Source organism: Corvus moneduloides, chromosome 21 (assembly GCF_009650955.1).
Source record: "Corvus moneduloides isolate bCorMon1 chromosome 21, bCorMon1.pri, whole genome shotgun sequence".
NCBI lineage: Eukaryota > Metazoa > Chordata > Aves > Passeriformes > Corvidae > Corvus > Corvus moneduloides.
The window spans coordinates 10,544,682-10,560,663 of NC_045496.1; the positions used below are offsets into that span (position 1 = coordinate 10,544,682).

General features: G+C 48.5%; 1 protein-coding gene across 13 annotated transcripts in view; it reads left to right on the top strand.

Annotated features, from left to right (window-relative positions):
• EXD3 (exonuclease 3'-5' domain containing 3) overlaps positions 1-15,982 on the top strand; it is a 213,873-nt gene that overhangs the window by 74,350 nt on the left and 123,541 nt on the right. For all 13 annotated transcript variants that reach the window (XR_004244042.1, XM_032130580.1, XM_032130570.1 and 10 more), the window contains 3 exons: positions 535-635; positions 5,444-5,517; positions 6,707-6,745. Coding sequence is in view for 12 of the 13 variants with exons in the window: in XM_032130580.1 (XP_031986471.1) it covers positions 535-635; positions 5,444-5,517; positions 6,707-6,745 (214 nt within the window). In the remaining variant the exon portion in view is untranslated. The remainder of the gene's footprint in view (positions 1-534; positions 636-5,443; positions 5,518-6,706; positions 6,746-15,982) is intronic.

A 15,982-nucleotide genomic window follows, 5' to 3' on the forward strand; every position in this document is an offset into this window, starting at 1 on the left:
TGCAGGACACCCCAGCAGCAGAGCAGTATCAAAGCTTCCCATGGAGGTTGGAGCAATCGGCCCCTCGTGCTTTGCTGCAGACAAGGGTGACTTTCAGTATCGGTTGTGCAGGTTTGGCAGGAAGATAACACTGTGATGAAGTGGCAGAAGAACAAGAGGTGCAAGTGGTTAACCTTCCTGTGCTCATCAACCCATGGTGTGTGCTTTCATTCTGAGCTGCCTCTCACTCAAGTAACTCCTGTCACTCAGAGCCAGCAGCACAGTCAGAGTCAGGCTGTAGCTGCAATAGTTGCTGTCAGCTCTGTAAAAGAGATGAAAAGGAGTTGCTCGCTTTCTTTAGAATGAGCCTCTGGACTTGCTTCAAGTCATCGACTGAAATTTGTGTGGTTGCGCTGTTGACTTTTCACTGTACCTTGGGGAAGGCAGGGCCTGCCCTTACCAACATCCAGCAAGCCCCAGTCCCTCTGCTGTTAAATAGCTGCTATTTGGGAAGCATCCTTTTGCCACAGGTGTGTCTTTCTGGTGTTGTTACAGACCATATCAAGGCCTGTCCAGGTACAAACCAGAAAAATTTAACCGCAGAGTGCTCAGCAAGCTGGTCTTCAGGCTCCTGGAGAGATTCAACGTTGACCCAGGTATGGGATATTGCAACATACTGTGGAGTTATCTCAGTAATAAAGAACAGGCAGAGTCAATTTGTCTTCTTCCATGTTCATCAAGGAATCTCTGCTGTCATTTATCCTGGGGAATTTCAGGGTTTAATTAATGATATTGAAAAACAAAGCTGGTAAGTTATGGGAATTATCACTTTGTGCTGTCGAAGAATGAAGTGCTGGCGACTAATAGACTGCTTCTGCCATGATCTGAAATAAATCCTGACCTCAGCATGGCTCTGCATAAACACACCATGGTCAGCTCTGAGTTATGACTCCATTCCTCTCACATAAGAGGCAAGTCATTATTCACTGGGGATCTGTTTTCTTGAGCTGCGGGTGTGTCAGCTGGAAGGAGATAACCCTTGGGAAGCAGGAGCTTCAGCCCTTTGTGTTCTTTACATAAACTAGGGTTGGTGGGGGTGAATTTTAAGGCTCTTGGAGCTTTGCAAGAGAAGTGGCACACTTTCCATCACTTCACCAGCAGCTCTCTAACAAAACCTGCTTTGCTTTGGTTCTTAGCAGGGACTGTTTTTTCCTTCTCTTTGGGGCCTTGCACCAGACCCCTTTAGGTGTACCGTTAGCTTTTACCCTGCAGAGGTTCCCATCATCAACCCAAGGTTTGCAATTCTCTTTTCTTGGACTGAAAAGGGTTTTCTAACCACAAATTGAGGGCTTATTACACCTGTCACAAACACTACTGCATATTAATCTTCCCATCTTCAGACTGGTGTTCAAAAGTTAACAAACCCTGCAAACTCTCACTGGAGGAAAAGTGGATATAATTAAACCCAGCACGTTGGTGGGAAAGCTGAGACATATGGGGATGGTTTATTTAGAAATTAAAAGCTTCCCAGGAGTTCATTAGTTTTCAGTAGTTTTCCCTCCTTGACAACGTTGGGCATTCAGTCGGCTGTGTTGTCTTTGATGATCTGTAAAGAGAAATGAGTTGTTCCCCTTCCTTATGAAAGCTCCACCACAGGTATGATGCAATGGTGGAGGTGAAATGATATAACTGTTCACATGCAAAATCCTGAGAAATGATAATAAAAGAAAAGAAAAATCTGGGAGAGGAGCACATGTGGGGCTCAGGTGTGCTCTGTGGGATGCAGCGTGCTTCGACCTGGTGATGCTTTCAGATATTGTAGCTGCTGATAATAATGGCCAGATATTCACTGGTGAGGAGGTTCCTTGAGGTAAATACAGATCCCATTCCTTCCAGACAGGTGTACTTCCAGACCTTTCTCCCATGTAAACTGCAGTGTCTGCAGTGCAGGGCAAGTCCTTGCTCAGGAGGGCTGCCCAGCTCTGCTGGTGTGAGAGGGGATGCTGGCAACTGGTTTGGACTCCAGCTAAGGCCAGTGCTGGATGATTGCCCCAGCCCCATACAGGACAGTTGGCGTTTATTTTTTACATCGTGCCACGTGTAACTGTGAGCAGGAATTCACACGTTGCTGAACTGTGGCTGTCAGTCCCCTTTGAAGTGCTTTGGAAGGGATGGATACCTGCAGAGGAATTGCTGCCTTAGTGCTGGTTGTGCTGCAACTGAATTGGCTGGAATTTCTTTGTCTTTCCATCTCTCCCTCCCTTTTGCTGAAGTTCTGGGTGTTCTTTCTCCATTCTTTAGTGGAAGCAAGTCTGACTGGGAGGAAAAAGTACACAAAAAGTCAGCAGGCTGGGCAAAACATACAGATAAAAGAAACACTCGTTTATCTTGTTCTGAAGCTGGTGGTGAGGCAGAGCTCACACTTCTTGTCACCTCACCTGGGCTTGTCTGATGCTGCGGCTGCTTTCGGTCTCCTCCTCCCTGTGGCTCCCACTCACTGTGAGAGCCTGAGAGCAGCAGCAGGGAGGGAAGTGGCTTTGGTGAGAAGGGCTGGAGGAGGATGGGGTTTCTGGGTATGAGAAGGCAATGTGTGACTCAGTTCTTGCAGTTCCAAATCAACTTGGAGATTGCACTCCCTGAGCTCACTCTTGCCCACTCACAGTAAATCTCACTGGCTGCCAAGCAAGGCTGAGGTGTCCATCAGCAACTGAGATCTGGAACACTCCTGGGAACTACCAGCCCTAAATTTCAGAGCCAGATAGGAGGAGTGGCCCAGTATAAAAAAGATCTCACACCTCAGGGGAAAAAAAAAGCCATCCTCTTAGATTAGTCCTGTTCTTTTTCAGAGCTGTGTTCCTGTTAACTCCCAAACAGGGCATGGAAGTGGGAGATTTTCTGCTGAGTCCCAAAGGTGTCCCAATAAACTGTGTGTGGATTTCATTTAATTACCCTTATTGGGGAAGGAAGAAGTTGGGCAAAAGTGGTGTGTGATTGAGGAAATTGAGGTTTATTGAGTCTTTCCTCACACCTGGGTCAGTGTGCTCTGGGTTAACGAGCCTGTAGCTTTTCCAAGCTAATTACTTAACAGTCTTTGGAGACCCTGTGAGATCGACTTTACAAATGCAAGTTTCAGTCAAAACAGATCTCAGACGTGAGGCAACAGCCCCTTCCCAGGGCTGACATGGTTGAGTCTGTTCTCTGCTGTGGTTTGGCAGGACACACAGAGAGCTCAGTTGATGTTTTTCATTGACAATTATCAAGTTTGAGGTAGAAAGGATCCTGCTCTGGGAAGTGTAACAGCCTCGTCTGTTGGGCTTAGTGCCTCCGTGCCAGTGAGGGAGGTGAGAGCAGAGTGACAGAGGCGAGAGAGGTGGCACCTGAGAGCCCCGATGGCGGTGGGGCTGTGCCGGGGCAGGGACACACGAACACCTCCAGCTCTGAGCGCTGTGAGCGAGTGTTTGCCATGGGCTTCCAAAGGTTTTTAACGTGACCCAAGAGCAATGTTCTCCTCGCTTGAGCACTCAGTTGTCCGTCTGGTTTAACGTGGGATTTCCGTCCGTGTGACCGCCCCCGGCCGGCCCCGCGCTGCCGGGAGCGCAGCGCTGCGGGGCAGCAGAGGGCAGGAGAGCGCTGCGCTCGGCCACATCTGCACAGGTGAGCCACAGCTGGCTGCGCTCGGCCACATCTGCACAGGTGAGCCACAGCTGGCCCCACGTCTGCACAGGTGAGCCACAGCTGGCTGCGCTCGGCCACATCTGCACAGGTGAGCCACAGCTGGCCCCACATCTGCACAGGTGAGCCACAGCTGGCTGCGCTCGGCCACATCTGCACAGGTGAGCCACAGCTGGCCCCACATCTGCACAGGTGAGCCACAGCTGGCTGCGCTCGGCCACATCTGCACAGGTGAGCCACAGCTGGCCCCACGTCTGCACAGGTGAGCCACAGCTGGCTGCGCTCGGCCACATCTGCACAGGTGAGCCACAGCTGGCCCCACATCTGCACGGGTGAGCCACAGCTGGCCCCACATTGGCACAGGTGAGCCACAGCTGGATATTTCCTTCAGAAGCTCAAAGAAAAAGCTGTTCAGTGGATCTTTTGGGTGGTCTGGAGGGGTCATGCCATGGTTCTGTCTGAAGTGCTTTGAAAACTTCAAGTCAGGTGGTGGTGTTACTAATTTTTACGTTGATCTTGCATTCTTTAGAGAGTGTTTCTTTCCATGAGCTGATGATTTCTCCTCCAGATATTGGGATAATATCCAGAGGAAAGATCACCATATTTACTGGTGCAATATCCTGCATGATAATTGCAGTAATTTCCTCAGATGCTTTGAGGGGAAGGATCTGTTGTCACACTGTGGAAGATTAACTTAAAAATACCAGCTTTAACCTTCTGTTTGAGATGGAAACATTTAGGTTCTGAGGTGATGCTTCAGGGCACTCTGAGGAGCAGCTGCAACCAGTGGGACATAAATCCATACCCCTCTGATCCCAGGCTCTGGTATCCAGAGATCACTCTTTGTTCTCGTGGGTTTTAGTCCTCGGGCATGCCCTGTGTGGGGCATGGAGAGGGATAAGGAATCAGTTTCTCCCTGAGGGTGCTAATTCAAGGGAGGCTACAGAGAATTTTCCCGTTCCTGTTCTCTGTGACTGTTTCTGGTTAGTGGTCCTGCTCCTTTTGGCTCCCAGTGAGGTGGTTTTAGCCACTGAGACCCCAAGGAAGGCTTTGGTGAAGCCTTTCCCTGTACAGGCACCTCGGCATCCAGCAGGAGTTGACAGATACCTGTGCTAATGCCAGTGCATGTCTTTTATCTCCTGCCTTTATCTCTCCCTGCACTGGATTTCAAAACAAAGTGCTGTGTGAAGATCTTGGGTTTTGCAGTTGTAATGAACCATATCTAATGAAGATGACAGCAATAAAAATAATAACAACAACTGTGGCTTGCTAGCTCAGCAGAACAATATTCCCCACCCTCTTTGTGTGGATGTGGAGTCTCTTTCATGGATCTGTGTTTTATCGGATAAACTTCAGCCACAAGTTTACATCCTGAGTGAGGTGTTCACAACTGCTTCAATGAATTAACAGCACAGGGTCCAATTAAACCCGAAAGAATGCAGCCTCCAGAGACTGAGGTGGTGCCCATGTGAGGATGCTGCCTAATTAAAGGTGTGAAGTCATTGACTATGGAGCATATTGAACCAGGGAGTGGATCTTATCGCTCAGGGGTGGTGGAGGCAGAGACATCAGACCCGAGAATTAGCATTGCTAATCACGGATGAAAGTGTAAATAACAGTTTATAGTTGAGATAAGCTGACAATGTGTGAGTCTGTCCCTCATTGTTCCAAGTGTGAGGGCATCCTGCCTTCCACAAACCCAATCTGACACTGGGGGAGGAAAAGTGTAATGTCTAGACAGTAAAACTTCCAGGAAATGCTGTGTACTTAAATGTCTTTTTCCTTCTTTCAGCTCTCTGCCCTAATGTCATCAATCAGCGGCACTTGAGAACCCTGAATTACCTCTTTTACAAGAGATTTGTTGAGGTACGTGCTGTGTTGCGTGCGTGGAATGAGGATTTTTGTTACATTTACATTTTGAATAACTTAATTGAGATAATCAAAACGTGTCAACAGTTTGTGATCAAGTTTTTTTACAAGTTCTGCTCCCAAGCCCTTCCAGTCCATCAGGAAGGCTCTGATCTGTCTCTGCTGCCTGCCAAACCCGCTGCCAGAGGAGCTGGGGAGGATGGAGCACTTCTGCCTCCTGCATCTCTGAGCTGTAGTGTTGGATGACATCACTGTGGGGAGCTTGGTCATCCACAGAGAGAGCAGAGAGCATTTCTCCAGGTGTATTTGTTTAGCAGAGGGAAATGGATTCGTGATCTGGTGTTCTGCTCTCTCTGGCCTTCCACTTCCTTTGTTTTGGAGAATTTGCTTGATTTAAAGTGTTCACGCTGGCCAGTTACTTCCATTAAGGTACATTTGGCAGCTGTTTCTGGACACAGTCCCTTCTTCTGAGAGCTCTTTGGTGCTCTCTGTTTACCATTCTCAGCTGTGCCTGAGCTCTGGTTAAATGGCTCCTTTATCTCACTAATATTTAAATTACATGCTTGGATATCTCAAAGCTGTTTTCTTTGAGGCTCTTACTCCCTGTTTGCTCTTGTACCTTTCCATACAAGTGGCTCTGACACTCCCTGTTCCCCTCTGCCAGCTCTGGGGGGAGACTCATGGTGGGTCTCGTGCAGTTCTTGGCAGAGTGGAGAGCAAGTCCCATCCTGACCTTCTCCCCAGGTTTGGCTCTGAACTGCATTAGAATGGGAATATGAACTTATCAGCTTCATTTCCAAGACCTCACGATTCCAGAGGATTTTTCATGATTTGGCTGTTGAGAAAAACTGTATTTTTATATTCTGAGGGCTCAGCCTTGCAGATGATCCCCGAGATCCCTGCCATGGGCTGCCTGGAGAGATGAACAGTCTGGGGACAAGCTGCATGTGGATTTTTATGCTTTCTGTGCTGTGGTGTGAGAGTTCCCTGCATTCCCCCTCCAAGCTGTGTTGTTCTGCCATGCCCCAGGTGGAGACACTGAGGAGCTGAGGTGCCCCATGTGCTCGGGGTGCATTCCTTGGTCTCAGGTGATGCCAGTGGGGACAACAGGGTGTTCATTTCTAGTTTGCTGTGTGGAACATCCTCCCTTTCCTAAGATGGCTCAGAAGTGGTGTTGTCTTTTCAGAAAACCATGACTGAGGAGAATTGGGCAGACCACATTCAGGTGAGTGTGGATTTCCCTCTCCTGCTTTTGCAGGGTTATTTGCTTGGAGGTTATTTTAAGATGTTCAGCATATCCAGCTCTGGCTATTGTAGTCCTGCTATCACAGTTCTGCACTTTCTCAACACTTTGGAAGCAAAACTGTAAATGCAGGGAAGGGCAGGGGAGAACACTTACATTGTAATTCCTTTTATGTCTTGGAAAATGCTTTAGTTTGGCTGGAGCCAAGCTAGAATGTTTGGACAACACTCTCAGAGATGCACGGGGGGGGTAGGGGGGGATTGTTGGGGTGTCTGTGCAGGGCCAGGAGTTGGGCTCAATGATCCTTGTGGGTCCCTTCCAGCTCAGGATATCCCATGGCTCTGTGGTTCTGTGATTTAGATAAGATTATCAAGTACATTCTTTTACTTTCCTGCACTTACTTGTAAGTGAACACTACAAGTATTTACACTGATTAATGATGAGGAAGGGGGAAAAGAGGCTGTTCTTCAGCAGCTAGCAAGGTGTATGAGGAAACTGGGGTAAAAGTTAGATTCCCTGTGCATGCTGTGACCATTTTCAGCAGGTGACTGTTTGATGTTGTGATGTCTCTGTCTTGTGCTGCGGGACACAAGTCATTTTAACAGCACGGGGAGAAGGGAGCGGGGTGGGTGTTTCTTGATGTATAAATAAAAGAGTTCAGGCAATCGTGGTTTAGCCTGATCCTACAAAAAATACAAATGTGGCAATGACACAGCAAAAATTCCATGGTGGTACACAGTAGTGGTTATTTGTGTGTCCATGATTCCCCTATGGAATTGCAGCCTCGTTGTGCATTTGCTCCTGTTCTGGAACCCCTCTCAGGCTGAATTCTGCAGCCTTTAGGGATTTCTGAAAATCCATCTGAAGGGTCGGTGTGGGCTCTGAGGGGTCGTGGGCCAGGCTGATGAGCTCAGGGATCTGAGGGCTCAGGCACTGTTTGGACACACCAGCAAAGCAGCAGGACTGCTGAGTTCTCCTGTGCAGCTCCAGGGGCTGGACACAATGATCCTTGGGGTTTCTTCCACTCAGGAGATTCCACGATTCTCACTTGGGGATGTGCTTTGGTGTGTGTGGGGAAGGGGTTTCTGTTGATGGTGGAGTGTGGGATGAAGCTCCCCTGTCTCCCTCTTTGGAGGCAGCAGGCTCAGGACATCTCTGGGAAGTGCACGTGTGGTGCCTGGCAAGCCCTGAGAGCACAGAGCTGCATCCTGCACTGGGGCAGAGGGTTGTCTTTGCTTTCCAAAGGACTGCAAACTTTGTATTTCCTGCTTGTTGCCAACTGATGTATTTTTCACAACTGTGTAATTATCAGCCGAGTGGTGCTGAAACTTGCCTGTTATCAGCCTGGCTCGGTGCTATCAGAGATCCCTGTCTCTGGCATCACTTGAAAGCGATGGGAATCTGTACCTGTGCATCTGCAGGAAGCTGAAATAACAACCTATGCAGGCTGGTGGCTGCTGCTCGCAGGGGAAAGAGGGAATAAAGGAAGGATCTTGGAGCAAGTTTTGGTTTTCAGTGCAAAAACTAAGGTTGTTCAGGACTTTATTGGTTTTGAAAGGTTCAAAGTTCACTCAGAGCTTCAGAGAATCACAGGATCACAGACTGGTTTGGGTTGGGAGGGGCCTTAAAGCCCATCCAGTGCCACCTCACCATTCTACCATTCCCTGACTGCGCTGGTTGAGACTACTCTGACCTTGGTGTGTGGTTTGAGAGGAGGGTACAGGGATGCACCTCCCAGAAAAGTGCCCTCATTTTCCTCAGGCCCCTGTTGTGCAGCTCCTCAGGCTCTTCTGGGCTTGTGGGGATGCAGAGATGGGCCCTGGGGGCAGCTGTTTCCCGTGTTCTGCACAGGGAGAGCCTGCAGCTGATCTCTGTCCTCCTCCAGTTGGGACAGTGAGATAACTTATTTATTTTAAAATTTCTGACCATGAAAATCAAGCACTGTGCCAGCTCCTTCTCTGGGTGAGCAGGGGTCAGATGCTGGTAATTCCTAGGAAATGCAGAACTCCAGTTCCACTACAGTTCAAGGGTTGTTATGCTGCTTTCAGATAAAATTCAGAAATCTGCCCTTCTTTCTGTGCAATACATTGGAAAAACTTTAACAATTCCTGGTACTTAATAGGTGTAAATTACTTTGTACTGCAGCAAGGAGTTGATGTAGTCTTATTTATGTGACCAGTTAATTTCTAAATGACAGTGGCTGATGCCAAGATTCTTTCTGTACAGGACCATTTTGACCTCAATTAAAACTCAGCTACCTCTGGAATAAAATGTAATAGCTGTTACACTCAAGGAGGGAATTTTTAGGGGGAATTTGAAGGGCAGAATGCAATTTATTTTTTCAAAGGTTTTTTTTTGTGGCCAGGACTCCTGCTCTGGGGAGTCTTGAATAAGGACAAGGAGTCAAAAAGACCACTTTGCAAATACCCACATCCAGTGTCCTTCCCTGGAACCCCTGACTTAAGGGAAACTTTCCAGTTGTTTTGAGCAACATCTCTGCAGTGTGAGGAACTAAATATCCACAGGGAGTGAAGCAGTGTGTGCAGTGCAGATGGGAATGATGCTCCAGAGGTGATTAGTAACTGACATGTCTCTCAGTAGAAGGCTGCACACAAAATCATCTTTCCCTCTGGTTGGAGTGAAGTGTTTATTCAGGGATGGGATGGATTTCATCACTCAAATGTCAAATCCAGACTGGCTCTTTTCCTGGAAGGTGGAAACCCAAACGAGTTTAACCAGCTGATGTGTGGAGTCCCCTGTCAGTACTTACAGACTTCTTTAGCAGGAAATTAAACCAGTGGGTGATCGTTTTGCTCCCTCTGGCCTTAGAAGTCTCAGGAAGGAATCATCAGCTGGAATAAATGATCACGGTTCCACCAGTGCTGCTGCTCATGGTGCTTGTGCTGAGGTGCTGAGCCACTGGAGCCCAGTAGCTCCCAGTATGGGGGTGTGTGTGAATATGCAGGAGCTGCTCCTGATCTGGTTTTGCCTGCAGTCTGCCAGTTCAACCATCTGCAAAAGAATTCCGTTTATCTTTCCACAGCTTTAAGCAGCTGCCTAACAGCTGCCGTTGCAAAAAAGAGGTTTGATTTTTCTTGTCCTTTTCCCCTTTGCAGAACAGCTGGTATTTATACCTGGACTAGTCACAGGTTTGAGGTCTGCTGTCTCTCTTGGGAAGTCAGGACTGGGGGAATTGCTTTGTTTCAGGTCAGAACTGGCAGCCTTTCTTCCCCCAGTGTCAACTTGTTGCTCCCATTTCTCCTTCCATTCCTGTCCCTGCATTTTGTCCCCTGTTCAGGGACTGACAGGAGCTCAGTGGGGGTGACAGTGCTTTGACACTCCTCCTGCTTTTTCCCTGTGCCATTTTCTTTGGATTCACTATTCTTGTTGGAGGTCTCTGGGGAGAACACACAGCCACAACATGGTTTAAAGGGAATATTAAACCATGGACAAACTAGAGTTTGTAGTAGGTGGAAAAGTGGGAGGCAAAGTATCAATCTTCTTCCATTTTTCAGTTCAGTTTGTCAGTGGGGTCATATATTGATTGGAAGCTGAAATAACACCAGAGTTCCTGGAAAGCAAAAGGATGACTGATGGGGCTGGTGCAGAGAACAGGCACATCTGTGCCTGTCTCAGGAGCAGCATCCTGTAATTCCAGGAGTTGGACTCGATGATCCTGTGGTTCCCTTCCAGCTCAGGATATTCCGATTCCATGACCCTGTGGTTCAGTTCTGCAGCTGCGTTCTGCTCTCGGCTGGAGAGCAGGCGAATGTGCACCTGTGCTAATGAAGTTTGCACTGCTGGGCTAAAAGGAAGGGGAACTTTGCATGGAACAAAGCCCCAGCTGCTGTGGGAGAAGCACACGGGAAAAACCAAACATGCAGCGTGTTCCGTGCCTCCCCAGCTAAAGGAGAGTCTATCAAAGGATGACATGTACAGTTAAATGTAAATACTTCCAGCTCCTTCCTGCATGGCTGAGGCTGTGTTAATTCTCTGTAAGACCTGGAGGGCTGGTGTAATTGTGGTAGTTTTATTTATAACAAATCTAGCCATTGCTAGATAAATAAATTGTGGTTAAGCACAAAGATGCTGATGAATTCTGGTGTAATATTACAGTAGGTACAAAGGAGCCAAGACAAGCTGCCATCATTTGCTGTCCAATCTACCAAATTGTCAAAAATGTCCAAAATAATTTTAAAAGTCAGCCAAAAATTTCTCTGGAGTGATGTAAGATGTGTTTGCTCAATAACTTTGGAAAATCAGCTCCCATTTACTGAAGTGTGGATTTACAGGGCCAAGCTGGGGATTGACAGGAGCTGGGTGTCTGATTCTGCTTCAGGGAGGGATTGGCAAGGGATCTTTGGAAAGCTCAGGACCTCGGTCTTAAAACTGATGGCCAAATAGCCTTACTGTGCAAACGAATGAAGTACTGGAGAGTGAAGAGAGGAAACTGCAGAGAACACACTGGGGGGAAAAAATCTCCTTTAAATTGTTTTGGTGTGTTAGAGATGCATTCTGACCTTAGCCCCCTGCCACCAGCCAGGGCCAGCGTGCTGCTAAGCACTGTAATTACATTTCTGTCACTAGCAGGCATTCACTCGGCAGCACAGCTTCATCAGGAGGAGATTTGGTATGGTATAAAGAAGATCTAATTGGCTTATGGCTGTGGGTTGAGAGGTCAGGGTTAGATTAAGGAGTTAAGAGCGTCAGTGAGCTGTTCAGCTCCACTGGGGTGTGCTGGGGGAGGTTTAGTTCTGCCAAGTGGGAAAAGCATCCTAGGAGTAGGAAACTATACAGGAATGATGATCATGCAAAACCTTATGGGAATGTGTGGAACATACCAGGTCCTGAAATCACCATCAGGAGTAGTGTCCAGGATACCTGTTACTGACTGCAAACTGCAGCAGCTACAGGGTTAAAGTCACAGAATCCCAGACTGGTTTGAGTTGGAAGGGACTTTAAAGAACATCTTATTCCACCCCTGCCATGGGCAGGGACACCTCCCACTGTCCCAGGCTGCTCCAAGCCCCAATGTCCAGCCTGGCCTTGGGCACTGCCAGGGATCCAGGGGCAGCCACAGCTGCTCTGGGCACCCTGTGCCAGGGCCTGCCCACCCTCAAAGGGAAGAATTTCTCCCCAATATCTAGTGAAAATCTCCCTTCTGCCAGTTTAAAACTGCTCCCCCTCACCCTGTCACTGTCTGCCTCTCTATAAAGTCACTCTCTGTCTTTTCTATAAGCTCCCTTCAGGTACCAAAGGGCCACAACAAGGTCTCCCCAGAGCCTTCTCTTCTCCCAGCTGAACAACCCCAGCTCCTGTTTGTATCCCACAGAGTGAAAATGAGGACAGGCTCACTTCTAACAGGCAAATCCTCACGTTCCTGTTGCTCCAGGACCAAGGGAACCCTGTCAAGAGCCCTGACGTTGGCCTGTGCAGCCAAATAGGGAAAGGCAGGGGGAAAGATGGGACATGGGGCTTGGTGCTTCCCAGGGTAGCACAGAAAGAGAGGATGGGTTCACTGATAAAAACCAAAACAAACCAAACAACAGGGCTCTGCACATCCTGTGTTTGCAGGTGGGAGCAGTTCTCACCTGCAGCTCCGTGGCAGGAGCCCCAGGATGCCCTCGCCCCGTGGGAGTTGCTGTGAGCTGGGGCTGTGCAGGCGTGGGGGCTCTGTTTGCCCAGTGTCACTGAAGTTTTCAGCCTTCACACACACACACACAGATCCTCTCTGCCCTTCTTACCCAGCCAGCAGTAAAACGATCCAGTCATTCCATAATCATCCCAGATTATTTAAACCCTCTGTAATCGATCGGTCCCTGAGTGCTCACTGATAGATATTGGCTTCTAAAGCCTGTGCAAATCAGCTGCCTTGCACACAGATAATCAGGCTGCTGGCAATTGATAGTTTGGCTGTATTATACTTTTAGGCAAGATTAGTTCCCCAGTTCCCTGCCAAGAAGAGAACCACATAAACAGAGGATTGTTTAGAAACAAAAAAAGTTCCTCTTGACGGAGAAGTCATGTAAATGGGAAGAAACAGGAAACTAATCTTCCCTTGTTCGCTCTGAAAGAATGCATATCTCTGAGGAATGTTGTAATTATGGATTTAGGAAATCAGTCCAATTTGCCAGGGTGTGAATTTCAGAGTTCATTCAGTCAACCCTCTCAAGCATTTCTCCTTCAGAACAAAAACCACCAGGAGCTGAAGTGTACCAAAAGAGATTAAAGGAGAGAAAAATCTACTGCCAAGCTTTGCTTTTGGGAGAGATCCTGCACGGATACTGATTATTGCTTTGGCTCTGAGCCGGGGAGCTTTGGGCACAACAAAACAGAAATCAGTGGTAACCCATGTTTGTCCTGTGGGCATCTCTTCCATACACTAATGATGGGAAGAGTTTGTGCTCCTGAGCAAGTATTTCCATTGTCAGGATTTCTGCTTATTTACTTTGAAGACTTTCCTAAACAGAAAAGAGGAGACTTTTTTCCTAAATTGAGTCTATGGGTTCTCATTATGTATGTGACTGGGTATGGGAACACTTACTGGAGTTACTGGTGGGTTAATTGCACGCTGGTTAATGCCAGGGCTCCAAACCCTGGGGGAAGGCGTCGGGGTGGCTTCGGCTCTCGCACATCCCGACAAACGGGTGAGGTGTCACCCTGTGAGTTCAGGTCCCAGCAGGAGCACAGAGGCAGTGGTTTCACTCCTCCACACACCTACAGCTGTGGCAGCCCTGTGGCGACCTGCAGCCACGGGGCTCCGTCCCTGTCCGCACAGTGAGGCCGGCCCTGGCAGCACATGGAACTCCTCACTCGGTGGAATTCCTGCAGACAGATCCTGCAGCACCAGCCCATGTCACACGCTTCTGCTGAGCTGGATTTTGGAATGCTGAGATTGGACAGTCACCCTTCAGGCAGTCCCAGAGCTCAGCACAGAGCTGTGTTTTCCTTGTGCAGGCTTCCGTGCTCCAGGATACAAACCAGAGTAGAGTTCTGGGATGGTGACTTCTGTAGAACATTCATGGAAGTGCCAGGATTGTAAAACCTTCTGAGGCTGGAAAGACCAGAGAAACGATGTTTGGTTACAGGAGGCCCAGGCTCAGTGAGGCTCAGCAGCAGTGCAGGTCACCCAGTACACGATGGGAGCCTTCACTTCCTTAAACTGGAGAGCAGGATTTGCCACTGGCCCCTGACACTTTGTTCGTGTGTGTGTGACACGATGACAAAAGGCAGGGAGATAAATGCTACTTCAAAATACACTGGGAAGATAAGGGTTGCCAGTTTGTCTTCAATGCACTGTGTCACTGGGCTCAGACAAAGCATCTACTGTGATAAGTAACACACTACTCTGCTCTGAAAGAGTTTGGCCAATTTCCCCATCCTCATTCATCTTCAGTCTTGCCAAGTGCTGGAGTGCTCCCAGAAAATATCTCCAGCCTGCCATCGTGGGACTGAGGTGTGAGAAATCTGGAAGCATATCAAAAATCTGGGGCTTATGTATTCAGACCAAGTCCTTGGTCCTTTGCTGATCCCTGGGATGAATAATATTCAACAGCTCTGGGGCCAGGGTTAGGCTGGAATTCAGAAGGTGCCTCTGCAGTGGTTGTGAGAAGGGGATTTTGGGAGGAAGCACAGAGCCTCGGGATAGACTTCACACAGAAGAGAAGGGAAAACAAATTATATCTGAAAAAGTAAGTAGGGTAAAGTTACCTTAGTCTATTTGCTATGGAATTGTATTTTGGGGGGTTTATGCAAGTCATACAGTTACTTTTCAAACAAAGGTTATTTTAATGGGGTTAGTCTGACACTACAGCTCACTGCAGAGCTACACCTGTGCCATTCCCTGTTGCAGGTGGATTGTGATTTTGTGTATCAGCATACCTGGAGCTGTGGGATGCAGTTGAGGAAAACGATTTAATTGTGGGTTCAGATAAGAGGTTCTGATCTGGGAAAGTCCCCACAGTGTCAGGCTATGCTGACACTGCTGAACAAGACCAGGAATTGATCAGTGGCCCCAAAGACAAGTGGCACCTGCTGACTGCTCCCAGCACGGCCCCAGGCTGCCTTCCCCTGAGGATCTGTCTGAAGTCTGCAGTGACAGGAGCAAGGGGACAAGATCCCTTCCCTGAAACCTTCTGTGCAGCAGTGGTGGCGAACTGGGCGAACAGCTCATTTTTTAGGACAGCATTTTCAGTCAGTGGGGATTGGAATCCAGTGTCAGGATGAGCTCTGCTATCTCACAGAGGTACCATGGTGCCCTCTTTATCAAGAAGCCTGACCTGAAGTGTCTGGGGGATTCTGTGCTGGATGGTTCCTTGGGCACTTGGGAGCAATGTCCCTGTAGAGTATTGCACCTTCAGTTGTGAAGGGATTGTTGGGGTGTCTGTGCAGGGCCAGGGGTTGGACTCTCTGCTCCTTGTGCATCCCTCCCAGCTCAGGACAGTCCATTTGTGCATTGTCCAGACAAGAAGCATTGATATCCACTGCTGAAGCTACTGAAGTGACTGGAAATGGTCATGCCAGATTCCCTTCAGTGAGACATCCTGTGTGGAGCCTTTCATCTCTGTGGAGGGAAGTGTCTGTGCCCTGTGCCGTGGAGCTGCTGCCAGCAGCAGGTTCGTTCTGTAGCTCTGTGAGCTGCATGAGGGCCCATGAAGGATGTCCAACAATGTGCTGAAGGAAATGTCTCAACCTCTTGCTCAGTGTTTTTTGAAAATACTCTCTCCAGATCTGCCTTTGAAAGCTGCCTTGGTTCTTTCCCTCCACTCTGTACCTGCTCACATCTGTGGCAGCAGGAGAAGATTTTGGAGACACGATGACTTCATCTGTTGAAAATTAATTACTTCCCTCAGGGGCTGCCTTAAAAAAATTTGGAAGGAATCCCAATGCAGGAAATGTATTTGGATCTCTGTGTAGTATTGCTGAGCATGATCAGGACCATCCTGTATTCTGGGTAAATGAGATCCTGGGTGTTCTTCGCCCGGGAGGTGCTTGGGACTTGAAAGCAGCAGTTGCTGCAAGAAGCCGCCCATCTGTGTGGAGATGAGCCTGAGGAATGCAGGGCACTGCTGATCACACAATCAGAGCCTCATTTCAGTTTGAAATTAGCTCTTCTCTGCGAGCTCATCTCTGCCGTCCTGCTCAGAGCAGGGCCAGCTTCATGGGACAAGGTGTTGCCGTGCCCTGCCTGGTTCCAGTGCCCCTCTGGGCCTGTTGCAG